General features: G+C 40.4%; 2 protein-coding genes across 2 annotated transcripts in view; one reads left to right on the plus strand and one right to left on the minus strand.

The window, feature by feature from the left end:
* Positions 1 to 346: 346 nt before the first annotated feature.
* Positions 347 to 7,441, minus strand: LOC124718843 (60S ribosomal protein L15). Its single transcript, XM_047244467.1, has 5 exons — positions 7,319 to 7,441; positions 6,825 to 7,022; positions 6,521 to 6,657; positions 6,137 to 6,247; positions 347 to 589 (listed from the first exon to the last, which is right to left on the minus strand). Exons 2-5 carry the CDS (start codon positions 6,994 to 6,996, stop codon positions 395 to 397), a joined length of 615 nt encoding a protein of 204 aa, XP_047100423.1. The 5' UTR covers positions 6,997 to 7,022; positions 7,319 to 7,441; the 3' UTR covers positions 347 to 394.
* Positions 7,442 to 7,890: 449 nt separating this feature from the next.
* Positions 7,891 to 20,959, plus strand: part of LOC124718844 (aprataxin and PNK-like factor) — an 81,760-nt gene continuing 68,691 nt past the window's right edge. The window contains exon 1 of the mRNA XM_047244468.1: positions 7,891 to 8,099. Coding sequence (XP_047100424.1) covers positions 8,001 to 8,099 — 99 coding nt within the window. The 5' untranslated portion in view covers positions 7,891 to 8,000. The remainder of the gene's footprint in view (positions 8,100 to 20,959) is intronic.

Below are 20,959 nucleotides of genomic sequence, written 5' to 3' on the forward strand. Positions count from 1 at the left end.
ACTACCTTATTTCCTCTTACATCTGTCCGCCCACCACTTTCAATCAAAAGTGAACCCAAAATAACTAATAGCTAAAATGATCATTATTACAATTTATCAACTGTAATGTGAGTCAACTTCTGGATAGATTGCTTAAAAACCTATTCACAACAAAGGTAATTCCATGGTGGTCTTTTGATATTACTGATTGCTGTTTATTGCGCATCTGTGGTCACTGTATTTCTTGGCAGCAAGCATTAATATTCTATCAGCATTCAAAAGTTTTAGAATTTTGAATGTACAAAAGGGCAAAAGTAACTCATAGCATGGGAAATGGATTATGAATAAGAGGGAGAAGTCTGAAAAGTAGAAGACCACAAAAAGAACTTTATTGCTTTCCACCAACAAAACACAATCAACGTTTCCTTCTGAGTTGCAGAGAGTTTCTCCTGAGCCAGTTGGCTCGCCTGGATCCTCCCTTGGTCTGGCTGTAGCGATGACCCTTGCCGAGGCCACGAGACTTGCGACCAGCAGAGGTAAGTCCGCGCAGCTCCCGATGCTTCATCACTGGTTTGCATATCCAGTTTATCTTAGCATCTCGGCGAATTGCCTGCAAGAAACAGACCAAAATTTTTTCCAAGTGTTTAATTCCCTTACACAATCTTAAACAGCTGCAATATTATACTATGAAGTTCATATATATTAATGCTGACACACAAACTGATGTCAACTGCCACTGCAACAAAAAATTTGCCATAGAAGTAATCTTATAAGATAACTAACAGTTCCAGTATTGTTCTGGATCACAAACTACACCTCAAACATGTAGTGACTAGTACTGATCTTGAAAAAAAAAAATCAGTTCATTGCATCAGGGAATGCAAATGAAACTTAAAACTCTGGTGCACGTCAGGCAAAACATCCTGCAAAAATATAAAGGCATGCAGAAATGAATACCTAAGTTCTGTGAATCAATGAATCAGCAAAAGAATGCATTGTATACTTTTGACTGCTACTGCCTGCTCCCCCTCCTCTCCTCTCCTCTCATGAAGAAAAGTATTTCCAAGTGTATAGAAGTTTTTGTTAACTTGTTAAGCGTATTGCTAAACCATAAGGGAGAAGTGATTCAGTGTCACAGGTAAAAATACAACCACCTCCTCCAAATTAAAAGGAACATCAAATGTTATACTGCCTAATTTAAGAAACCCACAGGAATAAAACAACCAATTCCAAAATAAATCTGTCACTTTGCCACTATGAGTGTGCTACTTTGATACTGCCTTACAGATTAAACTATTGCTAACAACAGAGACTTTAAATCTGCAACCTTGCCTTTGGCATACAATGCCGTATCAAACAACTAAAGGTATCCTAATGGCAGTATGAACACTACATGTACTATCTTTACATACCACTATCACCTGGCACTTGAGCATAACGAACTGAAGAACAAAAAATGGATATATCACTAATGCGATGGACCACTGAAACTGCCTACGTTTGAAATACGCGAGCATAAATACGAATGCAGCAAATAAGGCACAATAGCTTCAGGAACTGAACCCAAAATTGTGCTGTGCTTTTGTGAGGATCACAGAGCAAGACATGATCATCAACCAATCACACCACAGAATCCGAGCACACACTGTATGTGACTTATCAGCCATTCACATTATCCATATTTTCAATGCGCTTATACACAAATGATAAAAAATATTTAGCATGAAACAGGAACAAAATGTATGTCCTAAAGTAATTTACAAAGTGCACAGAACCAAATAAACTGATGCCATACCACAACTTTAGTGTTGAGGAAAGTGGACGTGCTGGTTTCCTCAAAACGGATGCTTGCAGCATTTTTGAAAGAATTACTGCACTACAGTTCTGCCAGACGAAGTTTACTCACTTCAATGGGGGGAAAAAAAGAAAAAGGTGTAATGTCTGTGTCAAGCAATATCCTCAACAGAACATACACTGAGGTGACAAAATTCATGGTGTAACAATAGTGTACACGAGGTATAAGTGCAATGCATTGGCAGAACTGTCATTTGTACCCAGGTGATTCACATGAAAAGGTTTCCGACATGATTATGGCTGCACAATGGAAATTAACAGACTTTGAACATGGAATGGTAGTTGGAGCCGGACACATGGGGTATTTCATTCCAGAAATTGTTTCAGGATTCAATATTCCATGATCTACTACATCAAGAGCATGTTGAGAATACAAAATTTCAGAAATTACCTCTCACCACAGACAATGCAGTGGCCGATGGCCTGAACGCAATGACCGAGAGCAGTCACATTTGCTTAGAGCTGTTTGCACTTAGACAAGCAACACTTACTGAAATAACCACACAAATGAAGTGGGATGTGTGACGAGTATATATGTTAGGACTGTGTTGCAGAACTTTGTGTTAATGGGCTATGACAGCAGACAACACATGCCTTTGCTAAATGCACAATATCGCCTGTAGTGCCTCTGCTGGTATCATCACTACATTGCTTGGGCCTTAGACTGCAGAATTGGCCTGGTCAATTGAATCCCAATTTCAATTGGTAAGACCTGAGGATACAATTTAAGTGCAGCACAGACACCATGGACCCTATTTGCAGATAACGCACTCTGCACACTGGTGGTGGCTTCATAATGGTGTGGACTGTGTTTACATGGAACAGGCTGGGTCCTCTGGTCCAAGTGATCCCATCACTGACTGGAAATGGTTACGTACAGTTACTAAGAGCACTTGCAGCCATTCATCGACTTCATGTTTCCAAACATGTCATTGGGCCACAACTATTTGTGGCTGGTTTGAAGAACATTTTGGACAATTCAGGCCAATGATGGCTATCCATCAAACATTTACAGGACATAATTGGGAGATCAGTTTATGCACAAAATCCTGTACCAGCAACACTTTCGCAATTATAGATGGCCACAAAGGTGGCATGGCTCAGTGTAGATGGCCACAAAGGTGGCATCGCTCAGTGTAGATGGCCACAAAGGTGGCATCGCTCAGTGTAGATGGCCACAAAGGTAGCATCGCTCAGTGTAGATGGCCACAAAGGTAGCATCGCTCAGTGTAGATGGCCACAAAGGTAGCATCGCTCAGTGTAGATGGCCACAAAGGTAGCATCGCTCAGTGTAGATGGCCACAAAGGTAGCATCGCTCAGTGTAGATGGCCACAAAGGTAGCATCGCTCAGTATTTCTGCAAGGGATTCCCAATGACATGTTGAGCCTGCATCACATCGAGTTTCTGAACTATCTATATTGGGCAAAAGGTGGTCTGACTTATTAGGAGGTGGTATGACTTTTCAACCTCAGCGTACACTCAGCTAGGTAACCCACGAAATAACCTCCTTAATTCTCTCCACATTCTGTGTGTGAACAGTAAAATCTTACAGAGTTTACGAAGTTCAAATTTCATAATACATCAGTTATCGATACAGTATCAACTCTGGTGGAACAATATCACATGTGGCCCTTCTGCAACAATCAATGTGAGCATGCTACGAACTAGCCGCAACAAGCTATATTTGCTTAAAAATTAATAGTTTCATGAAACAGGAAATATGTAATTCTATCAATTGAGGCTGTGTCCTATAGCAACATCTTACAGAATTTCAATGTACTTGAGAAAATGTCTATTGTTCCTGAAAAGCAAGGTTACACTTTCACTACTGTGATATAGGTAAGCCTGTCACCACAATCAGGTCTTTTGCTCTCACATTTCTAGGCTTCACCAATTTGCAACCAAATTGTTAACCTTACTTAACCTAGACCTTAGACTATGCTACAGATCAGTGTCACCACAACAAAGTGTTTTGTGACAATTCGTACTGTATTCAGGTTCCATCCTACCCGCACACCAAAATCACAAGATATTCGGAAAAATGGCACACCCAGAAAGTGTGACGTATTCATAGAACAATAGCCAAATATTTGTGACAGCAAATAATATGGTTTCACTGCCCCTCTGAACAAGAAGAAAAAGTTCATTGTCACTTAAGCTAATATGCCATAATTCGGAATAACGTATTTATAATTACATAATATAAAAGTCTACTATTTCAATGGATACAGTGTATTCAAGGTTTAGCCAAGACATATTTTGCAGTACAGGTTATTGTGCAACAGTGGCAGGAAGTCAGATACCAATACATTAAAATTACAACCACTTTCAGTTAACATCTAGCTAATTTATGCCTTGTCAACTTTCATTCTTAACCAGATTAAGCATTTTCAAATATGCTGATTTACAGTGTGAGCACATTTAGAAGAAAACGTGGGTATGACCACAGTTAGCAACATTTCCCCACCTCTTCAAACCCCAATAACTACTTGTGCAGCTGCTTTGTTGCATGTCCCAATATATTTCTGAAAAAACTCACTACACTGATCTTCAGCACTCACCTGCTGATGTTAATTACATGTTACAACTCTTACACTGCACTGATTTGTTCTGCCAACACATTCTCTAAATGTTGCAACTAATCAATAAAATGCTGCTTCAATACATAAAAGACAACAAGTGGGAGTCTTTGATAGTACTATTTACAATTTGTGTGCTTTTCATGACAATTATTCCACTCATTTGCCATGAACATATTCACATACTCTGTAACTCAAATGACTAGAACTTTACAAACAGCTTTACAACTGACACACACTTAGGCACCTACAGCTACAAGTATTCATATTTACTATTTTCTGTACAAAAACACTTTCACTGTTCTGTGTATGGTTTTCGCACAAGTATTAGCTGTTGAAAGGCAAGTCCAACAAAGACAATTGCAGCAGCTGAAAACAATTACCACTTGTATGGGTGAAAGTTACATAATAGATCCCCTTGCATTTTTCATACAGTATTTACAATATGTGTATATTGTGTGTACCCTGCAGTTTTACTTTTATGATGGAAGATACTTTAAGTATGGGAAAGTGCCTTTCATTATGGTGTGGATGTCAATAGGCTGTACTACAGGACAATCTGTCACCACAACCATTACTTGCATTTACATTTGTTGGCTTCCACTCTTCAACCAAATTCTCACCTTACAACATAATCTAGACTTGGGGCTACTCTATGGATCAGTATTATCTCAACCACTTATATTCATTCTGAAACACATAGTTAAAGTTCTGCACATGAAAAAATACTTTTGTCCAATGCCACTGCCAGTAGTAAAAAAAATACTGGTTTACAGAGCCACTATCAGTTTATGTACAGATCAAAGTGAATGTAAGGAATGTTATTGGACAGAACAACATACCCCACAAAAGAAAGTAAAAACAAATGCAATGACCCTACGAGATTGGTTTCCAGCAGGAATCTGCACGAGATGTGGAGCCGGGAATCCCAAAATTCAATGAGCTATCAATCGGGAGAGACTTCTTGGCTTATGTAGAGTAAAATATATTTACAGTATACTAAACTGCTTAGGCCTATTTCTGGGTAGCAAATTTGTCCAATTAATTCAATGTTGAACTCAATTGCAACGATCAGCCGTTCACCTAGATAGCATTCATGTTCTTTCTCAAAGATACCCAAATATTGAAAAGGAGAAACAATGTCAGCAGGCCAGATCTCTTAAAAAGAACCTGCACAAAAATTTCAGAGTAAAACAAACAACTTCACCTAGCCAATAAGCATGTAATAACTGACAGTTTACATGGAACAAGCATGATACACAATGTAAATCTGTGTGTCAAGTCAACACCCAAGGAAAAGTCAGGGCATCAACCCTTTTGTTATGTTGCAGTTTCAAATTGGCTTCATGCAACACACACAAGTTTCGCAACAGTTTGTTAATAGTCACAAAATCCAAGGAATGTGTTCAAATATCATGTCTATTCAGTAACATTGATGTAACAGTCAACTCATTATAGATGAGTGATACAAGTTCTGTTCTACAACCAAGGTCAGACGACAAGTTAATAACTAAAGCTACAAGGAAATGGCCTGGGTGTATCCTAGACAATGTGACATACATCAACAGAAGATTCTACCACAGCAATTTGCATTTCAATACTCTCCTCAATAACAAAACATAGGTCACAGAAGCAATTATAGAAATCCTATTACACAAATAATAAACATTTTGTAGACAAACTATGTTCAAGAAAACACTGCTTGAAAGGTAAGAAAACTAACCTTGTGAGCCGGATCCACCAGTATTACTTCATAATACTTGTATGTGGAATCCTGTGCAACCCAGTAAGAGTTAAGCACTCGCAGACCACCACAACGCCTTCCAACTCGTTCCTGCAGGAAGTATTTCATACAATTAGTCAAATTCGAAAGATAAAAACCGAATATATGAATGGTTTATGGAGTATCAGACATCCAAGGAAGATCACTCAATCATAGCTCTCAGTCCACTAGATGTTTCATCATATACATCGCTCCTTCCGGGGTCTTTTGCAGAAAAGTAGAAGAAACTAACTCCAAAGACAATTTTTCACGGCGTAGTCAAATTACAAATATCACAAATTGAATTTCAAAGCAGTTGTATTTAGCAGATTTTCGGAAACTGACCTCAGCAATGGACTGCAAGTTACGTGTGGGCTTCAGCTGATTAACTCCATGGCTTTTAGGCTTTCCGTAAGTAGCACCCTTTGGTACAGGGCGCTTACGACCACCTCGTCGAACACGAATGCGGTAGATGACAAATCCTGAAATATGAAGACGTTAGTATCTCGATGTTCACATGTATCAGTTTACAAAATCTATCGGAAACTATCAGTGGTACAGTATATCCCCACACACAAGGTAAGCGTGGTGCATGTACAAATCATCATCACTGGTAATTGTAGGTTAACACACAAAGTAGTCAACAAACCTTGTTTGGCTCTGTACCCTAATCTTCGAGCTTTATCTGGTCGTGAGGGTCTAGGAGCCCTATGCATTTTCGTCAGCTGTCTGTATTGCCAACATCTTATACGAAGCAAAAATTTCATAACATCACTCTGCTTCTTTCTATACAATTCCTGAATATACTTATAGGCCCCCATGGCCGATTATGGAATGGGGTACCAATCTGTAATAAAGCGATTAATATTAAAACCAAGAAAATGGTATAATAAAATGATCATTAATATAAGCAACGCTTGACTAAAATATAAGAGGGTTATAAAATTTGTGTGAACACGTTGCAGCCATGATCTCCGTAATCTAAAGATACATATTTAGGGTACTAATTTCTTTAAACTATTACAGTAGCATACGGAACTGTTAACAAACACACATTAAATTAATAATAGTTAAGAAAATCGACACTGGTCAACAGATTGTGAATATACAACCCGATACAATAATCATTACAAACGTTCCTACCTTCCGAATCCTCTACGATCAACAGGAAAGAGATGTGTATGCCAAAGTTGTTGAAGGCATCTCAGAGCTTACATTCAGAGATATTCCATTTGTGCGTACTGTCGGGAGACACTCCTGCGCAAGGGAGGACAAAAATGTCTTTCGCAGCCAAGTAAAAAGGAAAATTAATCATTAAGTGAACATCTAGTAAAAAAGTAACTCTGAAATTTTATGCTCCTACTAATTCTATGTACATGTTTTGCTTACTACTGTTCCACAACGTGTCGAACTAGCAAAATTGTTATTGCGATGTCAGTCACAATAATACTCATTCAGTTTTGCTGTTTTTATGTTAATTGGTAAATTCTTAATTGATAGTGAAAGGATATGGAAATTTTTTCTGAGTGATTGTAGAACGAGTAGGTAAGATGATTAACCCTATAAATCAAAATGAAAAATGTATCAAAATCAATGGTGAAGCCTCAAATTTTAAGTAATTAAATTGAAACTATTGAAATTACGAATAATTTCACAGAAAGGAAACCAGACTTTCAGTAACAGTGTAACACGTATCATGTATGTGATCTTTGGTTGTCATGGTAACTGGTTTTATTCAGGCGCAAAAGAAAATTTGTTATGCTTTTACTTCCTTTCGTCTTCTGTTTGATTAAATCCAATTACATTTTAATAATAATTTCGTATAATGAGCAAGATTACACTCGTGCGGTTAGATGGAGACGCGAAACATGAAGTTGATATTCCGGTTGGTGAGACTATAATCGGTCGCGGACCAGTGATGCAAGTGAGTGCCGATAAATAAGAGCAGATATATTGACATTTAGCTCCCAAAATATACTTGTAAATACACATGTTACGACAACACTAACTCTCAGAGCTGGCTGATATATGTAGTTCGCCAGTACGTTTACACTTCTGAGCCTACGCTTTGTAATATGTAATGTGCGTTTATTGACTATGGTGCTCGCAGCTCCAATTGTTTTGTTTGTTTTGGTTAAGTGTTTGAGTTTTAAGGAAAAGATGAGTAAGTTTATACAGTATGTACGTTTGTGGTTAAATAAAGATTTAAACTGAAGGATTGAGTCCTTTGTGGAACTCACTACTTAAAATTTACCCTACTCCTATTTTAGTGGATATTTGTAAACACTGCGACTCGGTAGCTTGTTGACAGTCCGCACTGAAATGAAATATACCTTGTTCATAATTTAAATATGGCACAAAAAAATTAGACCTTTAATTTACATACTCTCAAAATGTTTCATGGTGCTATCCCTGACCATTTTAAACATATTCTGTGATGGGGAAAGTGTAACTCAGAGATTTGATTTTCTTATCCATTGTACTAAATTGTTAGTTGTGTTCCCATTTAGTTTATTCCCACCCATGTTTTACAAACACAAGCTGATTTCCCGCCCCCCCCCCCCCCCCCCCCCCGGTTCACAGAGTAAGGAATTTTAGAAAGTTGATCTCTTTTTAATTATTGATGAAGTATATGTTACTACTCGCATTTCTAGCTCTATTGCAAGTGAACACTTGAATTAATATTATGGCTAAAGTATACAATGAGCCACCCATGCACAGATGTTGGCAATGCCTATGCTTGTATGATTAAGAGCAAATGTATTATTACTTTTGGTAATAGTAAAAACTGATCACTTACCTTGACCGATCCAGCTCGCTATCCCTACGATTTAATTTTAAAAAAGTCATATGAACATTGATTCACAGTTTAGCTGTTCCACAGTCTTAGATTTCTCTGATGGCCCTTTGTAAAGTTTTACTGCTTTTCTGTTTGTATCCAGGTACCTTTCTTTCTTTTCAATGCCCAGAACACACAAGCGTGTTTGATATTCATGTACAGGTTGAGCATTACAGAAGGTGCCTGTGGTGTAGGGTACATTGGATTTACCAATACTACTCATCTGGTTTGACTTGCAATCATCGTAAAATGGCAAACATAAATCACTCATTGAAATGCAATATATATGTATAAAATATGTTCTATAACAATTATGGATATGCATGTGTCATTGCATTCTTTGCGCAACCTACATGCAAGGTTATGATCCAGGTTAGAATGTCACCACAACTAAGTTTTCGTATTTTTTGGCTTTGCCAATTCAAAATATAACAGTCATCTCCAAACCTACCCATACCTTGGGATATGCTTTAGATAAGTCAGTCATCACTACCTACATTCCAAAATACTAAGACATGCAGAATAAATATTGTCAGTATTCTGTTCTGTACATGCACAAATGAAATGTTACACACAACAACATCGTTACACAACAGAGGGAAAGGTGATGTCTGGTTTACTAATTGAATTATTTTCTTATCCTGCATGTCCCGTCATGTCTTATAATTACATTACACACTGTTTTCTCATTTGTGTAATACTTCCATTATCTTTTTGGTGAGTTTATGGAATAATGCAGTACAGACTGAGCTGCCATATTAAGGACTGAATACGTGCTTATATTCATTCCTTGTAATAGTATGTTTGCTTTGCATTTGATTCAGTTAATAATCTTCATTCTTAACTATCAGTGGAATGCTGTTGTGTCATAGGTAGCTCACATGTTCATCTTTCATTTTTATGCATCAGCATGCTGGGGAATTTCTTAGTTTCTTTTCTCTTTGTATTTTTAGCTCTCTGTTGTATCAGGAACTTTTGTATTCAGCAAAATTTGTTGTTCGAGCTACTCTCTTTCCATCTGTTAAATGGAATAAGGTAATTATTGTATATATTCCCTTTATACATCTGATTCATGATGCCTGTGATTCCAGTTCAAATCCTTTGTGACTGAGTAGTCTTTTTACCACCCTTTGCTTAGCGCTAATTGTATTGTTCCTTCGCCTGACAAGTGCACATACTGAAGTTTTAGACAAAATGTCAAAGTGATTGTTTTATGGACACGGACAATAAAATGAAAATGAATCAGTTAAAAAAAAGTGCTGAAAATTTACCGATTTTAAAAGTAGGTGCTACTGTGAATGGTAATATGGAAAAATCAGTGTCGAGTGAAAGAAGAGAACTGCTCACCATTCAGTGAGGAATTGGGCAGCAAATAGCCCAACAGGTGAGGTGTTCAGTACTGTAGATCAGCTTCTGGAGTTACATTCTTCTTCAGAACAGGCATGTAGAACATCCCTAAGCCCCTCATATACAATTGTGCCCCATTCCATATACCCTTCATTGCTGTATTTCCCTAGAAAGCAGTTGAGAGGAATTGAAGTTTTGTGTGTGTGTGTGTGTGTGTGTGTGAGAGAGAGAGAGAGAGAGAGAGAGAGAGAGAGAGAGAGAGGTGGGGGGTGGGGAGGGGGTGGGTACTGTCTTGACAGACCCCATATTAACGTAGGCTAGGTTTTGAGAAACACACATGAGAAACGTTCAATGAGAGATGCAACCCTTTTTTTCTCAGCTGATTTTGGTTGAAAAAATGAAGAATTTGTTGTGAGATGTCAAGGAATATTGTCGCTTTAGCCCCTATAATTTCATGCAAGATTGATGAGTCATAATCAAACACCATGCTACGCATGTGGATTTCTCTGTTGGTACTGCTAACACACTTCTCCACCAGTTGGGGTAGTCAAAGATATGCATCTGCTAGATTCTTGGCTGCCTAACAGAAGACCACAAAGAGTGATTAGGGGCCATAGATGTGGAATTGCTTGTGCATTACGAGGCTAATTGTGACAGTTTTTTGTCAAACATCTTGAACCGGAAACAAAATGGCAATCCCTTCAGTGGCAGCTACATCATCTCTCCTCTGAAGAAAAAGTTAAAGGATGAACCCTCACCTGGTAAAGTAATGGCAATGGTCTTCTGGGGATCTGAAGGGGTTATTCCGTTTGATGTCTTCTGTCACAGCACAAAGATCAACCCTGAAGTGTACAGCGCTACGCTCAGGAGATTGAATAAATGACGTAAGCATTTCATTGCCACAAAAATTCAGACTAACTTTTCCTTCTCCATGACAATGCAAGACCTCACACAATTCTGCACATCGGAGAGGAGCTAATGGAACTTCATTGGATCATTCTTCCTCATCCACCCTACAGCCCGGATCTCGCACCTTCTGACTTTCATCTGTTTGGTCCAGTGAAGAATGCACTCTGTGGGAAGAAGTATGTGGATGGTGGGGCGGTTACTGATGCAACAAGATGTTGGCTTGAGCGTTGACCAGTAGAGCAATACCATGTGGGCATGCAGCCCTACCAGTAAAGCCACCACATTGCATATGGAGATTATGTTGAAAAATAGGGTTTCTTAGCAAGAAGAGGGGGGGGGGGGGATATGGTGTATTGGAAGCCTGAATAAAACAAACCTGCTTTCAAAAAAGAAATGTGTCACATTACTTATCGAATGCCCAGTGGTGGCTTGTGGGTACACATTCATACAAATTTTTAGATTCAGTTAAATTTGAATGTCTGAAATTAATAGCGTCTGCTGTACAACAGTTATGCTTATCAACAAGTTTATACAACTACAACCACTGCCAGTAATAATAACGGTGGTGGTGGTGATAATAATAAAGATTCATAACTTGTCTGACAAAAGAAAGAATTATTGTCGTGGAATTTTGTTGTTTTGTACATAATTGAGTACAGTGTAGGGCAGTTATGAAATAACATGTAAACTTTCACAGCTCTCCACTTTGCATTTTTGTGTTTGTGCGAATTTTTGTGCTTTTCCAGTCTTTGGGACAAATGTACAAGATCCCTAACAGATGTATTAGTTCATGAATTTACTTTTGGCCTGAAAATCTGATATTCTTACGCTGCACTCACACAACAACTTGTGCTGACTGTACATTTCCTTGTTAAATGTTCGCTTGTAGGCACACTTATTTGATTTCATCACTCTCTCAATCAAGGAATCAGTTCTCGGAGGCCCTAGTTCCTTTGCGGCTAACTTTTCCTGGTGATTTACCTTTTCTGTTTGCAGAATGAGATTTTGATTCTGCAATGATGTACATGCTGATACGAAACTCCCTGGCACATTAAAGTTGTGTGTTGGACCAAGACTCGAACTCAGGTCCTTTGCATTTCACGGGCAAGTGCTCTACTGACTGAGCTACCCAAGCATGACTCACAACCCCTCCTCACAGCTTTACTTTTCTGTAAGCATTTAAAATAGATGCAACATATTTCATGTTTACACTGCACATGAAAGCCAATTCCCACACAGTAAATAACCAACTCTAAACACAAAGTGCCGTTTGTGGAAATGATTAAACTCAAGTAGCAATGTCTATCAACATGGTACTTGACTAGAATGCAGATGAGGTGCTGAGATCCATAAGGACCTAAAGAACAACGCTGTCAATTCCACTTTTAAGAGCGTACCAGAAACCAGTGATACAGCTTTTTGTGAAGTTTCATATGTTCTGTGTGGGACTACAGCACAGATAAAGCTGATGCACCATAAGATCAACAGAGTCCAGAAGAATGAATAAATGCAATGCTTCAATCGACGGTGATGTGCTTTAGGCCGTTATGATTCTCAGCACCTCAAATGGATTACTGTATCATAAAATTCATAACTTAGTATACTGTAACTCATTTAGAAATCTACAAAATAGGTTTACTGTCAGTACAATTTTAACATATACTGAAGTCCAATGTGATTTTACCGTAGTATATAGTGAGAGAATCAGCTTATCTGAGGAGTGTGCTATCATCTAGCAGAGTTTATGTCAAGTGAACAGGAATAAAACTCTGCTGCAGTGTGCTACCACCTAGTGGCACTGATGGAAACTTCTAGCTTAGTGGCAAGGGGTAGCTGTGCTCATCGTGAATTATGCACATTGTTTGTGATATCTACATGTATTTGGTGCATAAGGCAATTACGTCCCACGAGTTGCACGTGCGCAAAAGCTCCTTAAAATGTGCACAACTGAAGATGTGCATGAGACCCTGATGCCAAGTTTCACGGAGTCTAGAGAGGCAGTAGCACAGTAGATGTAAGTGCTGCTTCTTTCAGATTCTAGCATCTATGCTATGTTCACAGTATTCAAACAAAAATAAGCAATGAATTCACAAGGTGTCAAAAGTTAGGGTGTTCACGTCCTCTTGTGCTCTTACACAGCACCCGCCACTGTGAACACCTACTGTAAATTGCATCTTTAAATGCTGAAAAATAGCATGCCTCCTCCCCCCCCCCCCCCTCCCATCAGACACACTGCATACCTGTACAGCTACCTTGTGCCTGCTGAATACACAATTTTGGGATTGTAGTTCTGCAACTTGACTTGTGGTGAGGGGTCGTAGGGAGGTGAGAAAGAAGGTGAGGAGCAGGAGGGAGGGTTGGGGAGGGATGGCTGGAACGTGGGGGAGGGGGGCAGGGGAGCAGGAGCTGCGCAGGATAGATATGCAACACATGGGCTCCAGAGTCGGTGAGGTAGCGCAGCACATGATGGCAATGATGTCGGTGAGTGGGTGACAGAATGTAGAAAGAGGAGGCAGAAGAGGGTGTGGGTGCAGGATGAGAGAAGGTAGAGTACTGGGACAGGGTGGAATTGGGTGCAGAGCAGGGGCTAGCAGTTATTGAGGCCACTGGAACAAAGGATGTGTTGCAAAGATAATTCCTCCCGTAGTTCAGAAAAGCTAGTGCTGGGGTAAGGGTCTAGAAGGAATGAGGTGTGACACAGCCATTGAAATTGAGCATGCTGTGGTCAGTAGACTGTTCTGCCACTAGGTGGTCAACACTGCTCTGGGCCACAATTTAGTGGTGGCCATTCATTCTGGTGGACAGCTGGTTGGTGGTCATACACACATCAAATGCTGCTTAGAAATTGGAGTAGAGCTGGTATGTGCCGTGGCCGCTTTCGCAGCTGATCCTGCCTCTGATGGTATAGAATACACCCGTTATAGGTGTTTAGCAGGATGCGACAGCTGTGTAAATTAGATGGGTTTTGCACCTGAGTCTTCCACAGGGATGTGACACATGTGGCACGATGTTGGGAGTGGGTGTGGCATATGGATGGACCAGGATGTCAGATTGGTTGAATGGGTGATGGAATACCGCATTAAGAGGGATGGGTTGATTGTTGGTAGGACATTCCTCATTTCTGGGCACTATGATGATACTCCCACCCCCCACGAACCGTGGACCTTGCCGTTGGTGGGGAGGCAGTGCAGATAACTGTACCATAGGTGCAACCACAACCGAGGAGGTATATGTTGAGAGGTCAGACAAACATCTTGTTCCTGAAGAGGGACAGCAGCCTTTTCAGTAGTTGCAGGACCAATAGTCTGAATGATTGACTTACCTGGCCTTGTAACATCAACCAAAACAGCTGTGCTTTGCTGGTACTGTGAAAGGCTGAAATCAGGGGGAAACTACAGCCATAATTTTTCCTGAGGGCATGCAGCTCTACTGTGTGGTTATGTGATGATGACATCCTCTTGTGTAAGATATTTCAGAGGTAAAATAGTCCCCCATTTGGATATCAGGGCAGGGACTACTCAGGAGAACATCGTTATCAGGAGAAATAACACTGGCGTTCTACAGATTGCTACTTATCAATGAAGTAGCTCCTCAATTGGCCTCACAAGGGCTGAGTGCACCCCACTTGCCAACATAATTTGGCAGACCTGGGCAGTTGACCCATCCAAATGCTAGCCAAGCCCGACAACACTTAACTTCAGTGATCTGACGGGAACTGGTGTTACCACTGTGGCAAGGCTGTAGGTAGAAATCCAACCACCATCCGCTAAAATCTGAAATTTCTTTCCTATCCACCATGTGAAATGTATATTTATTGTTCTTATTACTATTAACAATGATTTCTCCATGTTAAAATGATGGAAATATTGTTGGCTTCCTATGTAAACACAAACTGCTGGAGAGAGGTCTCTTTAACATAGTTTGCTGCATCTACCCCTGTAGAACCAAAAACTGCTATGAAACACATTCACTGAAAACAGCAATGTAAGGGAAAGATAGAACACTGACCTACCCTGATATGTTGAGACTTTATCTTCTAGATCCTCCTTTCAGGTCAGGTGAAGAACTTCCAGAATTATGGTACTAGTGACCAATTAGCAAGCTGGAAGTTTCATAGAATGTGAGGTGCTGGAGAGGCCTAAGAAGACAGGCACAACTGAGCCAAGTTAAATAACAACTATGCTGACATGGTGTAGGAGCTCAGTATGTTGCGGATAGGAGAGCTTTGACAGTAACCATTAATAGTGAAAACTGAACAACTTCCAAACAGAACCTTTAAAATAACGAGACTCACCGAGAAGGATAACAATTAGCAGAGCAGCTCACATGGACTGAATGCTGCAAGCTATTCCCTGTGATGACACATATTGCCCCAACAAAGCCCAGTTCTGCCACACAACGCACAGCTCCCGTGAAGCTTTGCAACAGCCACTACACACTCCGAAGTCACCACTTCCACCCGGGTGCACCCCCACCTATGACGCTCTACCGATGCCCATTGGTCCTCTGCCTACTGTCTCTCTGTGTCACTCACGAACTGGCTGTCCACCAACTCCCTCTGCGGACAAGTCTTTGCTGCCAGTGGCTCCCACTTAAGCTCCAGCCAAACAAAAGAGGCCAGTGCCAGAAGTATACTTGTGATGTAAACCCTGTGGCTAACAATACAGGCATTAATGTACTCAGAATGCATGTATCAGTATTGTACACCTGTGACAGCAGACAAAAAAAAAAAGAAAGTAATGAGAACATTGTACCAGGCATTGTCCAACATTGGAGTCAGAGCAAACAAATATGTATGTAGCAAAAAGTGTTCAATGAAGGGGGGCCTGTAGAGATATTAGTAATTTAGGGTCAAACTTGGGTTGGGAAGGAGGGGACACTTTAGATGGTACTACTGTAGTTGATGCAAACATTGACATTGTCGTGGATGAGTGTGATGAATTTACCAGTAGATAATTGTTTGTCAGACAGTGATGATCCAAATGCATGGATGGTACAAATCTATGTAAGGTGAACTTCAGTCTGGAAGTGTGCTCTGGAGTCATTTAGTGGGTGACATCCTGTGTGCTTGATGCATCTCTGTTGCATTAAACACATTCAAGTGTAATGAGGCTTTGCCTAAGTCAACTTGTTTATCCCAGCTACTGCTAGGAGGCAAAATGGCCAGTGTCAATTTATTTCCAGTAAAATAGTCAGAGAGGTTCAGATTGGCCTGTTGGGCATATTAACACTTGACCCAAAAAAGATGTATGGTTTGGAAATCTCCTTGAAGATAAGTTATCTAAGAAATGGAAATAGCAGTAGCAGAATACATGTAGCTTCTCAGAATGCACTTTTAATCATGAAATGAGTCAAATGTACTTCTGAAAAAGCATGACTTTTGTACTTGTGGAAGCACTGTATGGTATTGCAAGAATGCCAGTGTCTGTAACAAGATGAAGTACGAGAAAGTTCTTATGTAAGGAGCATTAGTTGAGGTCTGGTTAAGGTAGCTTCACACACTCAATATTCATTGCACAATTATGAGTATTATGCATTAATATTGACTGTGTGAGAGCAGTTTTGACTGTTTTCACAGTACGTTCAAGGAGACAGCAGAGCTTTAAAAATATTGGTGCTCGCTCAGTATATTGTACCATGTAAGGGTTGTATTCCACCATACACGCCTGTCCCTGCTGAGACTTCGTGATTTGCAAACATGTAAACAACTGATTTTGCAATGTTGTATGAATGTGAGTACGGAAAGACAAAGGAATCATCTGTTGATGTACATTCAGGGGAGTTGTTTGATTACATATTTAATACATATTCAGTAACTAGCTGTAGAAATATTCGACAAAAGTGTTTTTAAGTGCTGGGAGATAACAATGCAAATACTTATTTGTTCATTTTCAAAGCTTGAATTATTTGTTGCAGAAATACATAACAGCACTACCTGTGTATCCTCTACAATGAAGTATCTTAATCTTTTCATGTTCATAGATCACTTCCAGCATTGCAGAAAGTTAAATCCAACTAGTATGTGAACAGTACCATTCTTCAGTTTGTTGAAAGATTCCTCATTCATCCTTAAAAAAATTCCCATAGTCACCCTTATCTGCTGCATTTTCTCTTTGCATTTTATTATGGCTGTGTGTAGAGTGCTTTCCAGGCCACTTTTTTTAACCACCACCACTTCCTCTTGTTTTTCTTTTTGCAAGCACATAGCAACAGCAATTGCAATACACGCAAGTTCCACACCGTCAAGCGATGACACATTTGCTGCGAAGGCAGAGTTCTGACCCATCCCATGCATAAATATTGTGCAATAATATTCTGCCATTCTTGGCCTCAGGACTTTTGGCAAAATATGATGTATAGTCAATAAATAATGCAACACACTTGTGTCTGAAGGCAGCTTTGTTTTATTCAGGATTCCCATTGCCATATTATTCCTCACTCTTTTGGCTACAAATCCTATTTTTCAGTGTAATCTCTGTTCAATGCAATGGCCTTACACCACATTACTCAGAGGGCTTGTATGCCTGCTATCACTTTACTGGTTGGCTGGAGCCAATATCTTGCTGGATAAATAACCTCCGCATCATCCATGAACTGCATCCTGTGGAAGTGCCTCCTTCATTGGGCCAAACAGATTGAAGTTGGAAGGTTCAAGATACGGGGTGTATGGTGCATGAGGATTTTTGCGAACTCCTCTCAGGTGTGTAGAATGGCGCGAGGCCTTGTGTTGCTGTGGAGAAGGAAAAATTCGTTTCCATTTTTGTGGTGACAAACATGCTGAAGTCATTTCTTCAATGTCCCGAGGGTAGCACTGTACACTTGCACCATGAGGGAGGACATCAAGCAGAATAACACCTTCAGAGTCCCAGAAGACTATTGCCAGCTGAAGGTGTGACTTGGAACTTTGGAAGGGAGGTGGTGTGGGTGCCACTCCGTGGATCGCTGTTTTGTTTCAGGTTCGAAGTGGAAGTGATGAACCCATGTTTCATTGCCTGTGATGATGTTCAGCAAACAGTTGTCATCATCAGTCTCGTAACATGCAAGGAATCCTGGACAGATTGTCCTTCTTTGCTCTTTATGGTCTTCTGTTAGGTGACAAGGGACACTTTTGAGTACGCCGACTGGTGGATGTGTGTCAGTACTGCCAACAGCATCGTACAGTTGTGCAGTGAGGTGTTTGAAGCAAGCACATAGCAACAGCAGTTACAATACATGCAAGTTCCACATTGTCAAGCGATGACACATTCGCTGCGAAGGCAGCCTCAAATGAGGGTGTCTGCAGACTCTGACAGTGCAGGAGTCACAGATGTGTGTGGCTGGCCAGCACAGAGGAAATTGGATAGGATTGTGCAACCTTGTTGCAATGATGGCAGAGGCCTTTCCCAATGGTTCACCATGCTTTGTTCACTGCCAGGTCTCTGTAGGTATTCTGCAGGCACTTGCGAATATCTTTGAAACTCTGGTTTTCTGCTGAAAGGGACTCAATGACAGCTACCTGCTGGGAACATGCCTCCATCACAGACACCATTTTGAAGACTGCGGGCCGGCCGCTGTGGCCGAGCGGTTCTAGGCACTTAAGTCCAGAACCGTGCTGCTGCTACAGTCGCAGATTCGAATCCTGCCTTGGGCATGGATGTGTGTGATATCCTTAGGTTTAAGTAGTTCTAAGTCTAGAGGACTGAAGACGTCAGATGTTAAGTCCCATAGTGCTTAGAGCCATTTGAACCATTTGAAGACTGTGTATAGTGCCGTCACCTGTTAGCACTTCAAGAAAGTATAGGAGCTAAAGTGAGAATATTCTACAATGTCTCGCAACCAATTCTGCCTTTTTTTTCCAATGTAAATGTGTTGCTGTACTTATTGAATGCACCTCATATATTGACACAATATTATCGTGCAATAAATATTGAGTATGCGACACCCTCTTTAGCTGCAGTGCCACAGAAGATGGTGGGTTGGACCCCTTGTTGATAACACTTGTGTCATCGGCAAACATTTCGGTTTTTGCAGACTCCTCCCATGCTCCCAGTAAATGATTTATGTAGATCAAGAACAGGACCGGGCCAAGCACCGAAACATTCTGTGCACTATATTTAATATTTAAGATATGACTCCATCCATGCAATGGGAAGATCTTTAATGCCATACCACCTCAGTTGCCGGACGGGGTGGCCGAGCAGTTCTAGGCACTACAGTGGGAAACCGCGCGACCACTACGGTTGCAGGTTCGAATCCTGCCTCGGGCATGGATGTGTGTGATGTCCTTAGGTTAGTTAGGTTTAACTAGTTCTAAGTTCTAGGGGACTGATGGCCTTAGAAGTTAATCCCATAGTGCTCAGAGCCATTTGAACCGTTTTGAACTACCTCAGTTTTTGTAGCAGAATTTTCTGGTCAACACAGCCAGAGGCCTTGGCAAGATCACAAAAAATGCCAACAGGGTAATTTTTGTTGTTGACTCTGAGTGTAGCCCAACCAAATAGCCGTGTGTGTAAAAATACCGCTTCTGGGATGGGAAAGTGCACCAGCCTCGGATCAAATCTGCCAGCAGATTAACGAGGAGGATCGGTGTGCCAGCGAGCTTGGATGTGGTTTTTAGGTGGTTTCCCACGTCTGATGAACTGAATAACAGGCTGTTACCAGATCCCATCTCAGTTACACAATTTGCGACATTTAGAAAATTTTCTCTTATTTTCACATGAATAACACTACATGCAGATAGTTGGGGTACACACATATTGTACCGGAGGTGGGGGAGGGGGCGGGGAGTAACGGAGTGGTGACAGCAAGGGCATCCGGCCACCCCTTAAATTAACCATACCAAATATTTTAATAACAACATTGCCAACCCTGTGCCAATGCAGAGCAAAGACACAAGAGAAATAAGAAGAAGATGATGATTTTACATTCAGTCATTCGTGATGCATGTCGATCTCCTTACACTCTTATAGTTAGCACAATGCCTCTGTCTGCAAGAAAGAGATCCATTTTAGACTCGGACACCCATTGTTGGCAAACTATAATTTCTTCAAGGGGCAGAAGACTAAATGTGGGTATAACCATCTTTATAAATGATTAGAGGATTTCCGAATATGTCCCATTTACATATTTAAACTTAATTATCATTGTCTGAGCCATCTACATCTACAGTCGTACTCTGAAAGCCAGAGGCTACTTCTCACTGTGCCAGTTACTAGGGCTTCTTCCCATTCCATTTACGCATAAATCACAGGAAGAATGATTATTTAAGTGCCTCTGTGCACACTGTACTGAGTATAATCTTGCCCTCATGATCCTTATGGGAGCAATACATAGGGGATTGAAGTGTGTTCCTAGATTCTTTGTTTAAAGCTGGTTTTTGAAACTTTCTTGGGATAATTTGCATCTGTTGTCAAGCTTCTGCCAGTTTAGTTCCTTTAGAATCTCTGTGACACTTTTCAGTGGGAAAACAAACCTGTGACCATTCATACTAACATTCTCTGTATACATTCAGTATCCCACGTTGGCTCTGTTTGGTATCGCCCAACACACCTGAACAGTATTTCAGTAAGAATCATGCAAGTGATTTGTAAACAGGTAGGTATCCACTATCAATTTCCAATTAGAGGAGTAACTGCTCGAATTTGAAGTTAGAATTACTCTGTTTCCTATCTGTTTAGTAATAGTTGAACCATTGTATAGCAGTGTCTCAG

The sequence above is a fragment of the Schistocerca piceifrons genome, chromosome 10 (genome assembly GCF_021461385.2).
Source record: "Schistocerca piceifrons isolate TAMUIC-IGC-003096 chromosome 10, iqSchPice1.1, whole genome shotgun sequence".
Taxonomy (NCBI): domain Eukaryota; kingdom Metazoa; phylum Arthropoda; class Insecta; order Orthoptera; family Acrididae; genus Schistocerca; species Schistocerca piceifrons.